This window comes from Musa acuminata, chromosome BXJ2-7, assembly GCF_036884655.1.
Source record: "Musa acuminata AAA Group cultivar baxijiao chromosome BXJ2-7, Cavendish_Baxijiao_AAA, whole genome shotgun sequence".
NCBI classification, from domain to species: Eukaryota; Viridiplantae; Streptophyta; class Magnoliopsida; order Zingiberales; family Musaceae; genus Musa; species Musa acuminata.
The window spans coordinates 22,945,655-22,967,497 of NC_088344.1; the positions used below are offsets into that span (position 1 = coordinate 22,945,655).

The window sequence follows — 21,843 nt, forward strand, 5'->3', positions numbered from 1 at the left end:
TGGAACAGCTGGGCTAAATCCCGTGTGTTTATTTAATTCACAAGTGCTGCTTGTCACCGATCGAAGAGAGAGGGAGCTTTCAGTGCTTCCATGACGAGGGAGGTCGCCCCCGACACTAAATTCTGATCTCACTTTCATATTCTTTCATAATATCTTTCTTTATTACATATAGATTAAACTTTTGTTATCATATGATGTTGATCATTGACCCCTCTCTTTGTTCCTATCTAGCTAGCGTGGAAGGGAAGCAATCTTGCATAGACCCAATCCATTGTCAGATAAAATGGGTGAAGGAAAGGACCTACACACACAGCGTCTGCCGCTGAAGTCAGTATCAACTTTATATACTTAATTACGTGAACAGTAAAAAAGCAGAAAAAGACATGCAAATTATTGTCCTTATGAGCGGTTGAAAGATATCCAAACTTGTTCTATTCGTTTTGGTAATCTCTTCCTTTCTCCACTTGCCTTGTATAAAACCAACCTTGAATGTTCCTTTTCTCCACGTCTACGTGCGTGAGAGAATAGGAGGTGTTATTTAACTGGAGACCTCATCAGGATCTAAACAGATTTAGAGTCTTAATCTATCAATACTTTTTACTGTGGAAATCCAATTAAAATTAGTTGATTTCTTTCTATACAAGGGTTGACATAGCCAGAGCTGGACATATCAACAACCATGTCATAACGACATATCGCCATATATCTAGATATGTCTGATTAATAAATCTTTGTCTTGCCATTTGCTTGCTTTCATATTAGTAGTAAAAGAGATTTTATTTTCCAGCAAAAAATTCTTTTGCTTCTTTATTTTTTTTTTTTTGGCTGATGCAGATAATCCCAATAGTTAATTAGTTAGCTGAGGAAAATTTTTATTTGTACGTTATCCAAAATTATGTTGTAAACTTAACGACCTTATCCGATTTTATCCAAACTAATAATGGTCTAAGAACAGCCACGCGGGGAGGCACAAAACCTCGTTCCTCACCACACACGTGTGACGAAATTGACGACATCGATTCTTGCCACGTTGTCTCCACGTAGCCGTCAACGAACCACCAAAACTTGCGGGGAGAAATGGAACCCTGACGTGGACATCGTTATCTCTAAAGGATAAAGCAAAAGCAACGACTCATCAACCCGCATTCATCGTGGAGCCCAGCCTCTTATTCTTCGTGTGGGTGCCGGTCGCTAACGGCTTAGGGTTGGGCGTCCGATTGGGTGACTCAAGACTTGGTGCAGAATGAGGGATATAAAGGGAAGGATAAGGACGAAGAGTCTTTCCACGCACGTGCCGCGCACGCCCCACTCTGCTTTATATATAATAACCGCGAATGAAGCCTTATCATCGCTTCTCCGTTTGCGCCGTTTAGCATCGCTTGCTGGCCCATTCGCCGGTGCAATTCAATTGGTGGTGATTGTGGGAAATCCGAACCGGTTCGGAGGATGGCAATGTCGATGGGGATGTCGGGATCGATGGGGGCGGTGTCGGCATCGTCGATGGGGATCTATGCTGGGAGGAGCAGGGTGTCGAGGGGGAGGAGGAGCGGCGGCGACGTGCGGTGTGCCGCCTCGACCGGGAGGTTGACGGAGCAGTACCGGACGCTTAGAGTTCAGCCCGGGGCGTCGGAGAAGGAAATCAAGAAGGCCTTTAGGCAGCTCGCTCTTCAGGTGCTTCCTTTCTCCCTGCGGTTTTATTTCTCGGCTCTTTTTCCTTCCGACGCTCTGATGAGATCGCCTCAAGGTTTTCGTTGGAGTTTGTGGAAGAGATGGGAGTTTTTCTTCTTTGTGACTATTGGATTCGTGTGAAGATATGGATTTTGGATTTTTTTTTTTTTTTTGGGAGGTTTTAGATTTGGATTCATGTGTTTCTTGGTAATTCCAAAAGATCAAAATTTTTCGGACCCATTAGATTCTGTGCCGTGGTGTGAAGTACGATAAAATAGATTTTTCTTATTTCTTACCATGTAGTAGAGTTTTTATTTAGATTGGGATTTGATTTCTGTTGTGGCTAATCAGAGGAAAATATGCTGTTTTTATTCTACAAATGCAGTATCATCCAGATGTCTGTAAAGGTAGCAATTGCAGCGTACAGTTCCATCGGATCAACGAAGCCTATGATGTAAGTATTCACCCTTCTTCACTTTGTTTAAGGTTTATGCCATTAAGATTAATCTCAAGCCTAAGTTTTGGAAGTCCTCTTCGTTTTAATGAATGAATGAATTGCTAGCATAGAATTGTTTTTTTGCTCTAAAGCTGCGGAAATATATATTCTATTTGTTTAGATCCTAAAACCTCATAGTTTGTCATGGAACAGGATAGAAATTACAAGTATTCTTGTCCTGGAGGATTTTATTGTTTATTTTCTAGAGAATTATGTGATGTCAGTCTTGATTCAGCAACCACACATCCTTAGACCAAACCAAGCTAAAAGAAATCTACTGTGGATGTCATTGCTAACACATAGAAACCATAGTAATTTGAGTGCAAATCTACTATGATGCAATTTTGTTTCCTCTAGTGTGGAATGGCTTCATCCATCAGTTTCAGAATTTGGTGTTCTCCACAGCTAATGCACAAATTGAACTGAACTTTTGTTACTTTATTGTTCATATCAGATTGTGATGAGCAGCCTGAGAGGACCTCAGTTGGAGGAAGATCGATGGAACGACGATGCAGACGAGACGATGAGGGGAATGAATGATCCAAGCTGGGATTTGTGGGAAGAATGGATGGGGTGGGAAGGGGCTGGTATCAGAGACTACTCCTCGCACATCAACCCTTACATTTGAACAAGCACTTTGACCCCCACATCCTCTGTTGATGACTCTCTCTCTCTCTCTCTCTCTCTTTGTGTGTTTGTATGTGAATAATGCACATAAATCTCTTCCCAACCTGCTGCAGATGGTAGTAGGTTGGATGTGTTTGTTGACATGATGCAGAACCCTGCAACCTCCCTTTCCCTCCTGTTAATGTTGGGAGGAAATGGTGATCATGAATGGTTGCTTCTGCTTTTGTTTCACCTGTTTATATGAAGAAATTATGAAAACAGCTTTGCAAGCTCTTCTTATGTGTGTATTTGCACTTTAATTTGCTTTCCTTTTCCTCTAAAAGAGATTATTCATGATTTGATGGGAGCATCACACCACAGGAACAAGAAGGATGTACACAGCTCAGTTCATGCAATCTAATGATAATTTGGTGTCGAGAATACCACTTTTGGAGACCAAAACTGGTCCACTGAGATATGCTATTGAAGATAACATATCTGCCATTATATATTTTAATACATATAATAATATTAGGATCCTCCATGTTATTAGCATTTATGTAGAAGCTTTTAGAAAAATTCAGGTCAGTTAATTCTAATAATGATTAATGTTAGTTTGAGCTAAAAGTGTCTCAAAGATATGATGAATTTTTGTATGGTTTCAACTTTTAAAGGATGTTGATATAAATATGAGTTTCAACCACATTCAATATAAAGAAATAAAAATATTAAGATGACTGATTTTGAAGGGTATATATTTATTTATATACAATTTTAATTTGAGGCCCCAAACATGTGTGTTCTTATTTTATAAGAAAAAAAAATGTATATTATAATTTAATACTAGTCCAAAAAGAATTAATAAATTGATAATAATCCCACCACATCAACATTAACCAACTTGTTTATTTTCTTCTGCAATCATAATATTTTTAGAATCTTTGAATAATTTTAATTATTACTTCAAACCAAATCGTGTTGGGCCGAGCTTAATCGACGGACAAGTGGATCGGGTCTAATTCGATCTCCCGAATCCGACCTAATAAGAGCCTTCAAAGTTAACGGGCCGGGCCTACTCTTGTGGGCTTAGCATAGACCCACGCTAAAACTATAAAGCTTATTAGTGAGTGTATGGCGCTCACAGCGAGCATATAAGCGTCGAAACGCGCCTCCTCCGCCGTCTCGGCTCCGCCTTTCTCCTCCGTCCCCGCCGTCTTCTCCCTCTTCCCTCTCCTTCGCCGCTCGTATTTTCTTCTCCCACACTCTCCTCTTCATCTTCTTCCAGATCACCCTTCTTTCCTCCCTTTCGAGCTGCATCCGTCCTCGGCGCCAGCGACTTTGACACCGACTCCGACGAGCCCTCAGCCGTCTTCCACGAGTCCGACTTCCATGGATTACACCTGCTTCTCACCCGATCCAAAACCAAATCCTTGTCCTTGTCGCGATGAGAGGCCCTGGCCTTCCCGCGGGTCTCCTTTCGGTGGTCGCGCGCACTCGGGGTTTGGTCACCTAGGCTCTATTGATGCTGATGCGGGGCCATGAATTGGCCTTCCTCGCTTCTGGTGGGCGTGGCATATCATGACTTGGGTGATGGGCAAGCAGCGGCGATTTGATTTGGCCTGCTTCCTGGTGCGCGGCATGCTCCCCGAGTCGGTTCTCACGCAGCAATTCCACTTCTTGGCATCTAGTAGTTAATATTGACGATTGAATAACAAGTTTTAGTTCTTTCTAGTGTTTCCGTTGGTTTGATTTGGCCAAATTAATGCCTAGTTAGAAACTTAGTGTGCTATCATCAATCAGCATTAGAGGATTATCCCCCAATTTGAAATGCATTTAAATTTGGTTTGTCTTAGTTACTGTAATCCTCCATATAATAGTTAAGTACTTATGTTTTAGCTTCATATGCTTTCCAGCTCTTTGAGTAATGGTTCTTGAGATTGAGAGGTAGAAATACAGAGTCAGATGCTTTGCCAAGATGAACTTAGGATACTTGATGTTATATGTTTTATAACCATTTTATTCCTTATTTTCTTAAAGCCATAGACTATGATCATGGTGAAACATGATCATCTAGTGAGTTGCTAATGCATGGTTAAGCCAGATTCATATTCCACGTGAACCATGACTAATGCATGGTTTGTATCATTGGACACCTTGAACGATGTGGGTGTGTGTTTAGAAATGGCAGGCGTAGGATGCTTGTGTTGAAGCACAGGTTAGCATTTGAGAACTTTAATGGTGAAGATGCTTTGGAATGATTACAATCTTAGATTGTTGTGGCCATGGTAGATGAATCTTGCTAGTGCATTTAGCATTATACCGATATGATAGAAGCAAATGTGTCCAGAAAAAAAATCATTCAGGCACAGTGTTTCTCGTTTTTTAGGAGATTATGAATGCCAGAAGGAATATGAGTCCTGTGTTGATATCTTCAAAGAAGCTTCAAGGCTTACAATATAGGTTCTTGTTTCCTAAGAAGCACAACACATCAATTTGGTGGGTGTATCCGTGTTAGACAAGTGTCACACATGGATTCGTTGCTGACACGATCAAACACGTGACAGACACGTGTATGATTTTATTTAATTTTTGGACACATCATATCCACATCGAACACATACCTCTCGTATGCCCTTCCTCACCTTTGTCACCAAATACAAGCAGGCCCACGCCTTCCTCTTCTGCATTGCGCTCCTCGACGACCCTCGATGCTCTAGCAAGCTTCTCTCCTTCCTTGCTATCTCACCCTTCGACAACCTCGACTATGCCCACATAGTTTTCGCATAGTTGTAGCGCCCTCTTGACCTCTTCCTATGGAATGCAATCATCCTTGGCCACACCCGCAGCCTCGATCCACCTTGTCATGGATAAATCTGTGAACTGGGTGTTCGATGTAATGCTTGTGTATGTTCGTGTCTTTCGGTTTTGTTCATGCTTTGCACACATGTAGAGGGATTGCAGTAGTCTTGACAGTCCCATTTTGGTTGACTTTTATGGTCATTTCAGTTTTGTAAACGCAGATTGTGTGCAGTCGTCGCACATAGGCAAAACTGCCTAGAAACATACTATCTAAGCAACCATTTTAGGGGTTTTCTAGCTCCGTAGAATGGTTCGAAGTGTCAGCCAGCACGGCACCCAAGAGTTACCCTGGTGGCACATGGCTGGATGGGCCTTTGGGGTAGTGTGTAGGGTTGGTTCATTGTCTTATTCGATAGTAATATCATGTGGGCACTTGTGGGGACTTTTGGTCACTGTGGACCACCTTGGACTCTTTGTCGCACGACCGTTCAGAGCTCGTGAAATCTATGTTTATAATTTTCACTGCCTATCAAATGTTTGCTGAAATGACTGCTTGTTGGATTCCAAGTTAAATGCTTCCTCTAACCCGTCTTCTCTTTTGTAGGTTCTTAAGGGACCATAAGAAGTTTCGGGGAGGCTAACTCTTTGTGGACGGACATGCATGGGTGCCGCGTGACTTAGGCAAAACTAACTAAGTCCATGACAACCTTTTCGCCCTTTCCTTTCGCCATATGCTCCACGCATGTGTCGTGTCTGATCACCACACGTCCCCCTTTGTGCTCGCGGCCTAATGTCTACATGCTTAACGCATTACTTCAAATGTACATCTGTTGTGGTTGCTTTGGAGCCGCTCACTTGTTATTCGACGGAAACTCTCTTAGAGATGTCATGTCATGGAATGTCATAATGAGAGGGTACGTCCTTGAAGGCTTTATTGAGCTTGCATTGCATTTAGAGGGGATGAAAGGCATGGGCATGAAACCAGATGAGGTCACATTGATAAGTCTGGTGTTAGCTTGCTTTGGCTCTAGTGATTTGGATAGAGGGTGATCACTCCATTTGTTTGTGAATGAGTTCGGTTTGGTGATGAAGAGCTTCAATTTGGGGATCGCTCCATTTTAAAAAATACACATGTCCTCACCGTGTCCGTGTCCTAGTTTTTAAAAAAATGACGTTCCATCATGTCTGTGTCGTGTCCGTGTCCCGTGTATGTGTCTGTGCTTCTTAGCTTTTTTTTGGCATTAAGTTTCGTTTTTTTTTCTTTCCGGTTACCTTTACAAGAACAAAAAAGTACTGAATAGCTCTAATCAATTTTATATGCAAGACAGGAAACTTAGTCATGTTTCCTTGGATTCTATAGTAGCTGATTTGGTTAAGTATTATATATTTCATGTAGAAGAATTAGCAGTTGACTAGTTATTTCATTTGATTCTCCGTGCTGTAACCGTGTTGTATCACCTTATATCAGATGATTTGAAGACTTGAGCAACTCCATATTGACTAAGCTCCTATTAGTTTCCTTTCATCTCAGATTACTAGGTGTTCTGATAGGATACAGTGCATTAGTGCTGGTATGATCGCACCCTTTCATCTCATATTTCAACTCCATATTGACTAACCTCCTAGTAGTGTTTCTTTTCCTTGTATTCTATAATAGCTTATTTGGTTAAGCAATATGTACTTCGTCTAGGAGAATTAGCACGACTAGTTATTTCATTTGATCTTGCATGCTGTAACCGTGTTGTATGATGTTTTTGTCAGATGATTTGAAGACTCGAGCAACTCCATATTGACTAACCTTGTATTAGCATTTCCTTTCATCTCATCTTTCCAGGTGTTTGTGACCAAGAAAACTATACAAATATCCCAATGGCAAGCAGCTGCAGATGTTATCAATCTTCTCTCCCCTACCATGAACCCAGGACAGCTGGGATCAACAGCTAGATTACATGCCACTTTTTTGTTGGTAAAATGTGGGTTAATGGCCTACTAGCTGTAAATCATTTTCTGATTCTATAATAAGATAGATGTTGCTGATTATTTTCGGATTATTTGTTTTTGTCATGAGATAAAACCAAGGAAAGATGACCAAGATGAGGTATCACATTTTCTGCAGCTTGATCTGCTATGCGAGTGAATAAACCAGCTGACTAGTGATATTTATTTGGACTTTTGAATTAGCATTTCAGATAGATTGTGGCTTGAACTGGCCAGTGTAAATATTAACTTGTGGTATAAATCTGTTGAAATGGTTCTTGAAGCTCTCACAAAACAGGTGGGTTCCACACGGCAGAAGTGACATGGGTGAGACTACCTGCCATTTGAGAGGGGAAAATGTACCCCTGTATCAGCTGACGCCATTGATCCAGTAAGTATTGCATGTTACTCTTATATAAACTAAGTGTCATTTGATGCTGATGATTCATATTACTCTTATTATTATGTCTCTTTTTAATACACACTGATGTCTTGTTCCAGATTTGGAGAAGGCCTCACATTCATGCACATTATCTCCCACCTTTGCTCCAGGACACGGACTTGTGTTGTTGATCCCAGGTAAGTGATTGGCTCTCGATAGCTTTCAGTGAGTTGTTAATATGCATATGAATTGGATGAATGATGTGGTGGGCTTTGATTAATAAAGTTGGGATTTAATGCTTGTTGCTTTCGATGGGTTGGTGGCATAAATGCTATCTGGGTCAGAGAAGTGCTAGGATCCTCCCCATTATTAGGGCTTCCATTGATGTTGAAACATTGATTTGTGAGGGTGTCCTTTCATATAAAATGTGATAAATTGGTACCCTGCAAACCTCTTGACTATTCTGCATGACCTTAAGAATATGTGGCACTTCTCTTTTAAGTGGAAGGAATAGGAGAAAAATCTTTTTTTCCACTCAATGTGTTCTTATGGTTGCAGCATGTCAATTAAAAGCAACTCTGGAGTAGCCCCACCATTGCCCTACTTTATCCTTGAATCTGATCACCTTGTGGCACATTCCTGGTTTAATCAATGAGGGAAGAGTAGCATTCAAAAAAGAAAAGCCCCACATAATGAAAGTTTACTTTTCCAGACATGGCTGTAATCATTATGCTTGTGGGAACATGTTGCTAATGCTTCTGAAACTAGCTTTTAATTATTTGGTCAATGGTGTTATATTACTTTTCCTCAAAGTACGATCTTTTTTGTGAGAATCGATTAATTGGGAAGATTGAATGCAAGTGAATTTTCTATCTATTTCCATCGTTAATGGGTTTCTATTCTTCAAAATGGTTACAGCTTATCAGACATGGATAGACTTTTACTTGGATCAAGAAAACACCTTTTTGTGATTTCATGCAATTTGTCTCAAACCCTATCATGCTGATTTGCAGGTGCAAGAGTGTCGCGGATGGTGTTCCTTGAGAATGGAGCTTCATGCAGTAGATTCCACATTTTTCGATGGGAAATCGTGTTCCTTGTCTCGATTTTCAGGTAACATGTTAGGTCAAGTCCATCCATCAATTTCTCCCAAAGTAGAGACAACCGGACCCATCAGCCTACTCTTCTTTTTTCCTTTTGGTATGTGGCATGGCCATCACATGTTAGCCCCACACATGGTTGATTAGCCATGTTCTAAGTGTCCCATTGGGTCGGGACCAGAAGTCATCGAGCCAAGTCAGATGGACCATTGTGTGCTTACTATAGTCCAAGTCTTGGGTGGCTGCGTGTCGTCTCAAATTGCAAACAGCCATGCTAACCCTTAATTAGCTCGTTCTAGTGATTAGAATCACACTGCAGCCTAACCAGAGACACAAAATGAAGTGCACCATATATGTTTTATCTGAAACCTCTTGTGCCAGTGTCTGCATTAGTTTCTGAATATCTCAAGTATATGGTTTATAGGCAAGCTTGTCAGTTAACACAGGAGAAGATGGAGTGTTAATCCTTAATAATTTTATATTTTGTGGTTACATTTGGAATTTGATGCATGCACACTAAAGAGAATGGTCCACAGTTGGATGATGATGATGATTGTGATGGTGGTGGTGGTGGATTCTGCCCCTTCAAAGTGGTGAAAGTTATTTCTCCCAGAAAAAGAGGTAAAGATACTCGAATCCAAAGTTCAAACAAGAACAAACTTCAAGCTTCCCAAGACTAGTAATCAGTTTTGTACATAGGTTTGCTTGGTGGTGGGATAAAAGCTAAAAAGCGCATGCATGCTACTTTTTCTCTTGCTACTTCTCTTTTGTCACTATCATTAATAATGCTGCTGGTATCATATGACAACATTGCTTTTTATGCTACCAAAGGGAAAGAGACTATGGTGATGCACTATTTCATGACCCTCTCTAATCGAAAGGTGCTCTTCTTCCTCCAGGTGTGTTGGCAATCATCAAAATACCTTCTCTGAACCATGTGCAGTCCACCTTGTTGGTATCAGTGACACAATAGAAAATGGAGGTGCAGCAAGCAGTCTGGCAAAACAGACAAAAGCACCCAACACTGTTTCATCTTTCTTTCTCGATTCAAATGATTCAAGAGAAAGCAAGAAAGTCAAATCCGTGAAGAAGAAGAATATAATTGTTGTGTTCTCTGCAGAAGACATCCGATGCAAAGATTTGCCTGATCCACTGGTATGTAGCATGACACCCTGCCATTTGCTAGAATAATAGGTTTTGAGTTGATGCCAACGTGCGTGCTCGATTTCATGTGATCACAAGTTGGTATGGTAGCACTTGCACCTGACGACAGAAATCCATATCATCTTCTGACATGTCACATGTGGTGCCAATTGATATCTAACCAGCTAAAGAAAAGCTCCGATGACAGGGAACCACCACTGCACAAGATACAGAATCACCATTCCAGACTTGATATAATGCATTTCAAGAATCTACACAAGGATGAACCGGAAGAACAAAAAGCTCCAGTCGTTTAGATTCCTTTATACCCAACAAATTGTTTTCGAGTGCCTGTTAGCTGCTGTACAGCTCATAATAAGCTTTGTACAGAAAGGGCATCTATCTACCCATAATTGTTTCATGGAATAATATCCAAGCGGAGAAGGTTGCTGATCAACAACAACTCAAAGTTGGTAAGCGTTCGTTCTCTATCAAGAACAAAGAAGCATTCTATATCTTGGTACATTACAACAGCTCAATGTTGCATGTTGTTTAACCATGTCTGAGAACAACACTACAATTAGATGTTTTCTAACACAACATTCTTTTTGATTTGGGTATGAGGACCAAAAATTGCATGCATGCATTCATGCGCAAGAGAAATCGGCAGAAAGCAATCAATCACACATCTTTTCAATCAGAAAGAAGGAAAGAAATCATTATCTACACAACAGCAAGAAGCTCAGGGTAATCTTTTAACTCACCTATGGGTCGTGTGTTTCATTTCTTCGACTGTTGAGGCAACATCAGATGCTCTCTACTCTTCATCCATGGAAGCTTTTCTTCTTGACCTGCCATGGTGTTTCGCAGGAGGGGAAGGAGAAAACTCGCATGGCATAGCCGGAAGTTCCATCTCCCCCTTGAGAATTCTGACGACGTCGCCACCGTCCGGCCGCAGCTCCGGAATCCTCTGCAAGCACAAGAGAGCCAGGTTGATGCAAAGGCTCGCCTGTTCCTTGTCATATGCATCCGTCAACCTCTCATCCACGAGCTCCAGGAGATTGCCGGTTTGAAGCAACCGCCTGCACCAGCTCACCAAGCTCGCCTTCTCTGGCTTCGCCGGCGACGGCAGCACGTGCAGCGGCCTCCTCCCGGAGACGATGACAAGGATCAGAACCCCGAAGCTGTATATATCGGCCTTCTCCATCAGCTGATCACAGCCATGGCACTCTGGAGCGACGTAGCACACCGTGCCTCTCATGCTCGTCGTGCTGCTCAGCTCCCTACTGAGCAGATCACCGCTGAACATGTCGCTGCCCACTGACTGACTCCTCTTCTTCCTCCATCCCTTTCTGAAGCCTGCATCCGCGGTCAAGTCTCGGCCATGCTTATTAGCATCATCGCCGAGATCACTGATCGTTCGGAGCCACTTCCGCTCTTTCTGGCAATGTCCCTTCTTGCTCATTTCTGCCAAGTACTCCTCCTTCCACCATTCCCTCATCTTCCTGTCGCAGGGGAGCACGCCTTTCTTCCTCCCCTGTTTCTTCTCCGGATTCCTCTCGTGGGAACCGCTGAAGAGGCTTTCATCTCCAACATCCGAATGCTCCACGCGAGTCGAGTTCCTGAAATCGAAGCACTTCTCGGGGGGAGTCCTCCGGCCGTCGTCCCAGTCGGAGTTGCTCGAGGGGCAAATTTGGCTCCCGATCCACTCTCTGACGTAGTCTTTGCTGCTCAATTCTCCGCTTCCGTCCTGCTTCCACCACCAACGCTTCCCCAATTGATCGCTCGACTCCGTCCTTCCTTCATCCAGCGGAGGATCCGCTCTCGATTCCTTACTGTGTTCAAAGCTAAAAGTCTCGTCTTGGACGGGGGAGGCGACTGCCACTGTTTCCTTCCCCCTGGGAGTCGGTTGCTTCTTGCACGGAATGGATGAAGAAGCACGGAGGGCGAGGGCGAAGTCTACCTGTGGGCTCTCCGGAGCGAGGTCCTCCTGGCTCTTGAACAGCTCCTGGCTCTGACCGAGATCTTGGCTGAAGAAATCGGCGCCGAGATTGGCGTCGACCTTCATCTGGGAGAGACCAAAATCGGAAATCTTGGCCTGGAAATCGAAGCCGAGGAGCACATTGCTGGGCTTGATGTCACCGTGGACGACCGGGGGATCGCACTGGAGGTGGAGGAAGGCGAGCGCTTGGGCGACGTCGAGGATGATGGAGAAGCGGCGATCCCAGTTGAGAGGGGAGCTGGACCCGAAGAGGGCTTCCTGGAGGCTCCCGTTGGGCATGTACTCGTAGACGAGGAGGCGGCGGCGGCGGCCCTCGAGGCAGTAGCCGAGGAGGGAGACGACGAAGGGGGAGGGTAGGAGGGTGGCGAGGACGTGGAGCTCGTTGTGGAACTCGCGGTCGGAAGAGGCGGCGCGGGTGGGGGAGGAAGGACAGGAGGCCGAGGAGGAGAGGAGACGCTTGACGGCGACGGACTTGCCGTCGGGTAGAACGCCGCGGAAGACGGCGGCGGAGGCGCCGCGGCCCAGGGACCGGGAGGGGTCGAAGGAGGCGGTGGCGGAGCGGAGGGCGCGGTAGGAGAAGCGGCGGAGGCGGAGGGGATTGGCGGCGGTGGCGGGGGAGGTGTTGGAGGGTAAAGGGAGGGTGGGGGAGCGACGAAGGGAGAGGTAGAAGTAGAAGAGGACGAGGAGGACGAGGACGAGGAGTAGCAGGGAGGAGGCGGAGACAGCGACTGCGAGGAGTAGGACGTGGTGGCGGTGGGAGGCGGAGGCGGAAAGGGAAGGTGAAGAGAGGCGACGGGAAGTCATTGGGGATGGAAGGCCGGCGCTTCGAAGGAGAGGAGGTAGCTGAGGAAGAGCAAAGGGAGGGAGGGAGGGAGTGGTGGAGGGTGGTTAAGAAGAATTGCATGTACAGTATGCCATTATTTAGGGGACAACTCTTAATGGAAGCGGAAGATGGTGTCATGAGACAAGATGATATGGATATGAGCACATTTGATAAGCCAAATCTTAAACAAGGAGTTAAGAGAAAGAAAAAAAAAAACTTTGATCAGCCAAAAATAATAGTAAGCCTCTTGGCAACGATGTGAATACCTCGATGTTCTCTTAAGAAAATTGATGAATTGTAATTATTTCAAGACGGGCTTTGTCTAGGGGTATCTCAATCAACGATTTCATCATGTTCGTATGTAGGAGTGGCTTGGTGAAATTTTGGAGGTCTATAGATGATGCTTTGGATCGTGCCTTCTTCGGTAGGGGGATTGTCGTGAGGTAACACTAGCATGACTCGCTTGGGTTGCTTCTCAACTTTCTAATGTTAGTTTTCATCGGGAACCTCCCTCATCACTATATGATAGGTCGACACCACCGCCTTTAGCATGTTCAGCGTTGGCTGATCTATGATTACGTTATATGTCGAGGGGATATCAACCACCATAAATCTGATAATCATCGTTTTAGAGTATGGCTCATCTCCAAATATGACATATAGGTTCACAGTCCAAAGAGGGGAGATTGAGTTACTATTGAACCCTATTAACGAAGAAGTTATAGGGGTGTGGTCATTAGTCAAGAACTTGAAATTTTAGAAAGTGTCAAAGTAGAGGATATTAGCAGAGCTACCTGTATCAACCATGACCCTCTTCACTCGAGCGTTGATCGTCCTCATGGAGACTACCAAGACATTATCATGGTTCAAGTCGAGGTAATCCATCTCTTCTTTTTTTAAGATAATTTTCGGGTCATCACCCGTCTGCCAGTGCTTTTCAATGGTAACTCAGGCGTAAGCTTTACGACCTGAGGAGTTATTTCCTCCTTAGATGAGTCCACAAATGATGACGTTAATCTATCTCTCCACCGGCCCGTATGGTTGGGATAAAGGTTCCAGGTGCCTTTGGACGAATCGCTCATGGTGTGCCCAATGAATGAGTTTTTCAATATGTTATTTCAAGTCATGATAATCTTTCGTGTCGTCACTGTAATCTCAGTGAAAGCGACAATAATTGGATCTATCTCTCTTTGCTATTAGAGTCTTCATTGGTTAAGATTCTTTTAAGAGTCATTCCTCTTTTATCTGTAAGAAAACGTCATTTCTAGTCATATTCAGGGGAGTCAACTTAGACCTCAAGCGATGCAACTCAGGTCGTTCATTTCTACTTTGCCATGGTGACCTTGGGGTCGGGGGTAGATTGTAACTATTTATATCTTGGTATTTTTCGTGTCTCCTCACGTTTACCCGAAACCATTGTCTCAATGACAATGTATTAATTAGTCCTCTCCAATACCTCAGGTATTATTGTCGGTTGCCTCTCTACTAATAATTAGAAAATACGAGAGGGTTTGAGTCCCATCAAAAAGTTTTGTATTACAAGCGATGGATGAACATCTTGCATGCCTCAGATTTTGTTGGTGAACCGAGCAACGAAGTCTAAGAGTATTTCCTCCTCTCTTTACCTATGTCCAAGAAGCATTGTCGCTGATGGCCTCGAGCACACACTCCCAAGGAAGTAAAGCTCAAATTCCCTAACGAGCTAACCAAAGGAACTAATAGAGAGTGGCTTCAAGCGAGCTACCATTCTCGTAACGGGCCTCTTAACATGGTTGGAAAGGTGCGACACATCAAAGCGTCTAAAGTACCGTATAATAACATTGGGGCATAGAAACATGAATCATATGTTGTCCGGCATGTCATTAGTTCATCCGGCACTTCATTCGATCCTTCAGTGCATCATCCTCTCCTTCGGCGTATTGCCCAATCGGCATGTTGACTTCTTGCAACATCCAATCTCCTTGGCACAATGCCCGATCCTTCGACTCGATGCTTGAACTCATGGCACGAAATTCTTCCGGCACGTCGACCAATCCTTCAGCCCGATGTCCAATCTTTTGAGATGATCCACTTATACTACTTCAATCGATTTATCTTTCCATGATTGATCCGAAGTACCGTATAACAACATTTGGGATATCATTGGTTTATCCGACACTTCGTCCAATCCTTCGGTGCATCATCCTCTCCTTCGACGTATTGCCCAATCAATATGTTGACCTCCCATAATATTTGATATCCTCGGCACAATGTCCAATCTTTCGGCTCGATGCTCGAACTCATGATATGAAGTCTTTCTGGCACGTCGACCAGTCCTTCGGCCCAACGTCCAATCTTCTGACATAATTCATTTCGACCCAATGTTTGATTCTTCCTACTTCAATTGATTCGTCTTTCCATGATTGATCTTAAGTACCGTATAACAATATTTGGGCATGGAAAGTAGTGATTTACTCTAGCGGGTCAATACTACCGTCAAAGGCCTCCAATGATGAGCGGCATAAGTTAGTTGGGATCGGCTCCCCTTGGATGTTCTCGGTGAACGACGATCGACTAGAGGTGGAGTTAGCCGAGCCTTCCCCTTTGGATTGTTGAAATTCTTGTTGCATCTCCTACAAGTGTTGGTCCATTTGCCATATCTAGATCTTTAAGGAATCAACCATCGAATCTGCCGATTAGGTTTAAGTTCAGGTGGAGAGTGGTGGTGTGTTGGTCCGTTGAACTTCACAGTTGGGGAGTAGGGTGTACCCTCGGTTGACAATTCGACGGGTTTCAAGCGCTCTTGAGATGTTGGTATTGTGTCGGATGAGGGGATCTCGACGGACATCGATGCTGGTGGTAGTTGAGATGCTAACCCCGATTGAGACGATGGCGTCGCTTGTTGGGCTAGTTGAGCAAGAGTGAAGCAATAGTTTGCATTTTGCTCATTAGCATCTACACTTATTATGTGAGGTTTAAAAATGCGTCAGCGGGGATGAGTAGGTGACTCGGGGTCACCCTCGGGTTGTTAAACATGCGCTAATATTGTGTCGAGGTGGTGGATGTATCAATGTGAATAAAGATTGACTGCTACCCCTCCTAAGTAAAAGTACTATAGGTTAGGAATAAGGTCTCCTCGCTCAAGCGTTCGTTGGAAGGATTGACGGACAAACACACCTGCGATATCAAACCCTCCTTCTAGTACAAAAAATATTAGAAAAAAAAATCATCGATGTCTTGATCAACCCGACGTGATCTAATCTAGACCCATCGTGACTATGGTGACTTATCAATAGCCACAAAATCACCATGGCCGGCTTGGCAGATGGTAGCATTAGTCATAATGTCTAAAAATTCGATCTTAACTCTTCATGCTTGGGTAACGATCGATGTCTCAACAATTGCTTTCACGAATCAATTCACACTTACCCAAAGCCTACTATCAAAGATCTCATGTATACTACTACAATGAACCCTTCAAAACCTTTAATTTTCGACGCTACATCTTTATCGGACACACCTACCCTAATTTTTACAAGACTGAACTCGAACATGTCCTAACGTTGATACTTAGGACACACCTATCGTAATTTTTACACGACTGAACTCGATCATGTCCTAACATTGATACTTGGGACAAGTTCTAACCAGGACAACCTATTAAATATAGAAAAAAAAATTAAACAATATATATATATATATAATTCATAAGCAATCGATTATAATTTTCATAAAAATAAAATAAGAGATTGATATAAAATGTTGACATATTTGCTAAAAAGATCATTAAAAATTTAGTCATAGAAAGGTATTAGTAATCCTATGAAAGAAGATAAAGAGACCTAACAACATCATACTAAAATTATTTAAATATAAACACCTAATGAACCAGTAAATGAATGTTATGAATCTGGTGAACATAAAAAAAATTACTAAAATCACTTCAACATAAGTCTGCCTTATCATATATATTAGTTAGTAGGCCAATAATAGATAGATCAACATGGGCAAGCATGCATGCATGCAGGTAACTAATACAACATTCCTGTACAAGTAACACCACCATATTGTCTTTGCAATTTGCCCTCATGACAATAACTGCACATATCCATTTGCATCGATGTAATGTGACGTCCCCAAGAAAACTAAACATGGCATATGGGATACGAGGTTGGTTACTTGACTGACAGAAACAACTAGTTCAGAAGTCTACGAGAGTAAAACAACCTTTGCATGACAAAAATATTGTAGAACAAGAAAAAGAAAAAGGCACCCTAATTTGATCATTGCAAATATAACAATATCAACAAGAAAAAAGATTCAGCTAAATCAACCGGGGAGGTAAATGAATCCCTGCTCTCAGAGTCTTGCTGATGCAAAATCCATAAATGTAGAAACAGCTAGATGACTGAAGGTATTAACTTTTGTTACTCCCTATTAGAGAACCAATATGAACTCGCTGCCTCTCAATCAATCTTTACTGATGAATAGATCAACCTTGTGAACCAAAAGCATGCATAAAAGCCAATCGTGCCGGTCAGAACAAAGAAAGCGTAGGAGGCAATCAGCATGTAGCCAAAGTACAGAATTCCCGATACTGGCTTCGTAATGTCCAACTTTGTGAAGAAATAAAAGGTGGCATAAAGGAAGAGATATAGCGCCGAGGACCCTGACGTCAAATAGGACCTCCACCACCACAGGTAATCCTCGCTGCAGAGTTGGAAGTAGCAGAGAACAATCGTAATCTCGGCACATGTGACGATAAGGATGAGGAAGACAAGGAAAAGGAACCCAAATATGTAGTAAAACTGATGCAGCCAGATTGAGGTAAGGATGAAGAAGAGCTCGATAAAAACAGCACCAAATGGGAGAATGCCTCCGATTAGTATCGAGAAAATTGGGTTCATGTACCAAGCCTGCTCTGGTATCTGTCGAGGGATCTTGTTTGTTTTGACGGGATCCTCAACTGCAGGCTTCTTGAACCCCAGATAACTGCCGACAAACACCAGGGGCACAGAGATACCAAACCAAAGTAATACGAGTGCAAACATTGTCGTGAACGGCACAGCACCAGATGACTTCTCCCCCCAGATGAGAGCATTCAAAACAAAGAATATAGCAAATACGATGCCTGGGAATGTGAATGCTGTCCTCAAGGTAATTTTCTTCCATTCTGTACCCTTGAACATCTTGTAGAGGCGGGCAGAAGAATAGCCGGCAAACAAACCCATGAAGACCCAAAGTAGGAGCATTGCTGTCATTAATCCTCCTCTGTTTGACGGAGAAAGGAAGCCAAGGACAGCAAAAATCATGGTCACTAGCAACATACCAAAGAACTGAACACCTGTACCAACATAGACGCACAAAAAGTCTGAGTTAGCTGGAGGCCTGAATACATCCCCATGGACCAGCTTCCATCCTGTCTCTTCTTGAGCTTCTTCTTGAGTTTCAAGCTGGTTGTACTTGGAGATATCACGGTAAAGAGTCCGCAGCATAATCATGGCAACCATACCAGAAAGGAAGAGAACAATCATCAAAGAATTAACAATAGAAAACCAGTGGATTTGGTCATCTGCCATCAGAAGATAGGTATCCCATCGAGATGCCCACTTCACTTCGCTCGCCTGCAAAACGGGGAGAAAAAGAAATTAACACTTTTTTAAATCTCCAAATTATACTCTTGAAAGTGCCATCAAATGAGACATGCTTCTATAATCAAGATTTAGGCAATGGTCAAGTCTCACCTGAAAATCAACATCATATGTGAATATAATATCTTTATTTGCTTCAACCTCTTGTGGGGCATCTGAGTTCACGACTGAGCGTCTGGCATGAGGATCGCAGGTGCTTAAGCGAGTCTTATTACCACTCCACTGACCTTCGTACTCGTGTTTAACACTACAACAGAGCCAACGATAAATCATAATGCAGAGATAGCTTGGGCAGAAAGAAACTGGTAGCATTTTGACAACCCTAACCTGAATGATTTGACCTCGAACCCCACAATCCTTGCCAGGTCCATTTGCATATCCTTGTGATACCTGACTAAAAATGACAAATGGTTGTGGATATAATACTTCACATCCTTTTTCTGCACAAGAATAAAGTGTATTTCATATGACAGCATTTCTTAAGAAAGAGACAATATGCGGATTTGTTTTGAGTGTCTAGTATTTACTCCGGTAGCTTGGCCTTTGGCACCAATGTAAAAGCCATGCTGATAAAATGTGGGAGTATCTTGATCCAGCCTTTTAATAGGAACAACAAGTGGAAGATTGTCGAGAATCCTGCAAAAAAGAAATGCCATATCGTTAATTGTATATGGTGCACAGTTATAGACAGATTGACAAGTGGCTATGAACCAGGTTTGCCTTACATGTTGACACGATATTCATCCTCTATCTTTTCCTTAAGGTCCTTCGCATCTTTATCATTGAGTGTAACCTTGCAGACAATCTGACACATATGTGGTTCCCTCATTTCAAACTGGATCACAAGAAAGGAAAGCTTGTCAGAAAAGACCTGGAAGGAGTTCACAGAAGAAGGCTGTTGCATAATGAAGAGCAACTAACCACATAGGGAGAATTTTCAATACGATCACCACGAAGAACTTCCCCAAGATTTTCTGCACTGTCAACTATACTATCTGGTCGACAATGTGGAAGAGAATAATAGGAATATGGCAATTGTGTTTTTGTCGATGTTAGCTTGTTCACTTTCACCAAAAGTGGATCTTTCTGCAGTCAGAAGAAACCAGTGTCACTCTTTTACAAACAGAAAATAGAATTACTTGATCACCTTAATCCAAAATCTAAAACTCTCTCACAAAATGGAGGAAAAAGAACATCATGGAGAAGATAAAGATCATGTAACATATCATATTATTAAATAGAGACAAACACAAACAGAACACCAGTGTGTACACATGCACATCCAAACAAGCATATAGAAGAAAAGAAGAAACAATAAGAATATGTGAAACAAACAGTTGTCTGCTACGAGAGAAATTTTGAAAATTGGCCGGCTTATGAACTAGCTAAAATTGCAGAGGGTAATCTATTCAATGTCTAGCATGATATGTATCGACCACAAAGAACCAAAAAGGTCAATAAATCTCACTCTAGATATCTTATTTGCTTCAGCAGGCATGCAGTCAAGGCAGATAATTAACTATCTACCATGATCATGCATGAAAAAGGTAAAAGAAGATCTAATGATGATTTTATGCAAAAAAAAGCATGATTAGCATGATTTTCAATACTTCCATAGATTCAAGAGCCAATTTCATATGCACAACAAATTTGTACTGCAGCTGTATTTGAACGAAAACTATTGCATTCGAAGTTGCAGGTGAGTGAGATGCAGTTGCCTTAAGCGGCCGTGATATATATAAATATATGTCTCAATTTATCTCCATCATTAGTAGCAATCCGAACGCTTAATCCGGAAAACTAATATTTGGAATGAAACCATGCTTCAAACCATGCTCCAGTAGTAATACTCGATGATTCATAGAAGTGTTACACAAGCACGACTGACCAATTCTAACAAAAAGGGCATCCTTGATTAGATCTGTGGACTTCCATTCTTTCAACTCTCCCGTTTCCACTAAGTAAATCTAACTGCTAGAAACTAGATCAAGCTGCACCGTAATCAGCGAAACCAAACATCTACTTTTCATCAGATCCAGATGCATCCCAAATCAGTCTCACGATCCCTAGTCAATCCAAGCAACAGACACCCAAACCGCCCCGCGTCTAAACGAATGAGGACACCGACTGAATCAAATCTAACACTAGAGAAGGAGATCTACCGGGGGAAGAGAGATCTCACCTTCTGGAAGTCGGAGGGGGCGACGCCAGGAAGGTAGAAGCCGAGCCCCCCGGCGACGGCGGAGAGGAGGAGCACGGCGGCGATCCAGGGGGCCACCGCCATGGATCGGGAGATCTCCATGAATCGGAGGAGAACAGCGCTAGGGTTCGTGGGGAGCCCAATGCGAGATCTGATCTACGACCTCTTCTCCCTCGCGCCCTCACCAATCCCTCGCAACCAAATCCCCCTTCTCGTCCTTCGCTCCAGTTTAATACTGGGGTGCGTGTTCGGTGGAGACGCGAGTGGTACGTTTTTTACTCGTCCACATTGTACCCGATCGACATACCTCGTGTCCATTGGATGAGAAATATGAAACACTCAGACTGTGGTATTCTCCATTTTGTTTGGAATCACTCGAGTTGCGACTTGATACTGTCGGGCTCACGTGGGACCCGACCGCTAAGCGTAGGTATATTCCGGGGTACAGGAAAGGTGTGGGAGAATTAATTTCGAAAAGAATCAAGTAAAAGCACCCTCGTAACCGCGTAGAGTAGAGCCGTAGAGATTTGGAGAACAGAAAAAAACCAGAATACTTTTGCTTACCCTCCGGGGTACATGCACTGTGAGCAAAACTAGATACTGGGCCCGTGTGGGACCCACTAAACATGAGACCGGTATTGTGTGGGGAAGAAAAGAACACGTGCGAGAAGTAACTTTGGATAAAAAGTTCGTGAAAGTGGCTGCTCACCTTTGACGAGAGTTCGGTCGACTTGTCTTCCCGGACGACCACACGATGGCTTGCAAGTGGAGGCAGAAACGGGGCCCGTGCGGGACCCACTGTTTGATTCGGGTAAGAAAGCAATCACCAAGTACTCGAAAGGATCCCAAATCTCAGTGGTGGACTGCTTATTAAAGAAGAGATGATGGAGGCCTACATGGAAATCTTCCAAGGCAGCTGATCCCAAAGCATGGTGACTTCAATCTTGACCTGCACTACAAGGTCTCTCATTAGTCAAGTGGTTTTAGTACAATCCAGTAATTGTTTTATCTCTGTAT

General features: G+C 43.1%; 3 protein-coding genes and 1 long non-coding RNA gene across 11 annotated transcripts; 2 read left to right on the top strand and 2 right to left on the bottom strand.

Moving 5' to 3' along the window:
• Nucleotides 1-1,334: 1,334 nt before the first annotated feature.
• Nucleotides 1,335-3,070, top strand: LOC103981796 (chaperone protein dnaJ 8, chloroplastic-like). Its single transcript, XM_009398543.3, has 3 exons — nucleotides 1,335-1,671; nucleotides 2,054-2,122; nucleotides 2,619-3,070. The coding sequence occupies exons 1-3, from the start codon at nucleotides 1,447-1,449 to the stop codon at nucleotides 2,790-2,792; spliced, it is 468 nt and encodes a 155-aa protein (XP_009396818.2). The 5' UTR covers nucleotides 1,335-1,446; the 3' UTR covers nucleotides 2,793-3,070.
• Nucleotides 3,071-3,794: 724 nt separating this feature from the next.
• LOC135617403 (uncharacterized) lies at nucleotides 3,795-11,639 on the top strand. Of its 7 annotated transcripts, none has more exons than XR_010488734.1 (8): nucleotides 3,795-4,419; nucleotides 7,404-7,937; nucleotides 8,048-8,125; nucleotides 8,942-9,041; nucleotides 9,551-9,649; nucleotides 9,928-10,644; nucleotides 10,796-10,918; nucleotides 11,042-11,639. It is a non-coding gene; the product is annotated as an uncharacterized LOC135617403 (long non-coding RNA). The 7 variants fall into 7 exon arrangements; XR_010488733.1 differs by having other exon boundaries at nucleotides 9,928-10,183; nucleotides 10,380-10,918; XR_010488732.1 differs by having other exon boundaries at nucleotides 7,404-7,542; nucleotides 7,845-7,937; nucleotides 9,928-10,918.
• Nucleotides 9,672-12,977, bottom strand: LOC135617402 (putative receptor-like protein kinase At1g80870). 2 transcript variants are annotated; one of them, XM_065117529.1, is made up of 2 exons: nucleotides 10,936-12,977; nucleotides 9,672-10,291 (listed from the first exon to the last, which is right to left on the bottom strand). In XM_065117529.1, exon 1 carries the CDS (start codon nucleotides 12,975-12,977, stop codon nucleotides 10,989-10,991), a length of 1,989 nt encoding a protein of 662 aa, XP_064973601.1. In that variant the 3' UTR covers nucleotides 9,672-10,291; nucleotides 10,936-10,988. The 2 variants fall into 2 exon arrangements, with proteins under 2 accessions (XP_064973601.1, XP_064973600.1); XM_065117528.1 differs by having other exon boundaries at nucleotides 9,672-10,389.
• Nucleotides 12,978-17,233: 4,256 nt separating this feature from the next.
• On the bottom strand, nucleotides 17,234-21,035 carry LOC135617405 (transmembrane 9 superfamily member 9-like). The gene is made up of 7 exons (XM_065117530.1): nucleotides 20,809-21,035; nucleotides 19,548-19,712; nucleotides 19,352-19,461; nucleotides 19,154-19,262; nucleotides 18,954-19,066; nucleotides 18,720-18,873; nucleotides 17,234-18,599 (listed from the first exon to the last, which is right to left on the bottom strand). Exons 1-7 carry the CDS (start codon nucleotides 20,926-20,928, stop codon nucleotides 17,442-17,444), a joined length of 1,929 nt encoding a protein of 642 aa, XP_064973602.1. The 5' UTR covers nucleotides 20,929-21,035; the 3' UTR covers nucleotides 17,234-17,441.
• Nucleotides 21,036-21,843: the final 808 nt, after the last annotated feature.

Bases quoted from the DNA above. Each gene is read 5' to 3' on its own strand.
- LOC135617405 (XM_065117530.1), bottom strand. From the start codon at position 20,928: ATGGAGATCTCCCGATCCATGGCGGTGGCCCCCTGGATCGCCGCCGTG. The intron at 19,462-19,547 runs GTTAGTTGCTCT...CTTGTGATCCAG, and splicing joins TTGAAAATTCTCCCTATGTG to TTTGAAATGAGGGAACCACA. The intron at 18,874-18,953 runs GTTAGGGTTGTC...GCTCTGTTGTAG, and splicing joins TTCGAGGTCAAATCATTCAG to TGTTAAACACGAGTACGAAG.
- LOC103981796 (XM_009398543.3), top strand. From the start codon at position 1,447: ATGGCAATGTCGATGGGGATGTCGGGATCGATGGGGGCGGTGTCGGCA. The intron at 1,672-2,053 runs GTGCTTCCTTTC...CTACAAATGCAG, and splicing joins TTAGGCAGCTCGCTCTTCAG to TATCATCCAGATGTCTGTAA. The intron at 2,123-2,618 runs GTAAGTATTCAC...TGTTCATATCAG, and splicing joins GGATCAACGAAGCCTATGAT to ATTGTGATGAGCAGCCTGAG.
- LOC135617402 (XM_065117529.1), bottom strand. From the start codon at position 12,977: ATGACTTCCCGTCGCCTCTCTTCACCTTCCCTTTCCGCCTCCGCCTCC.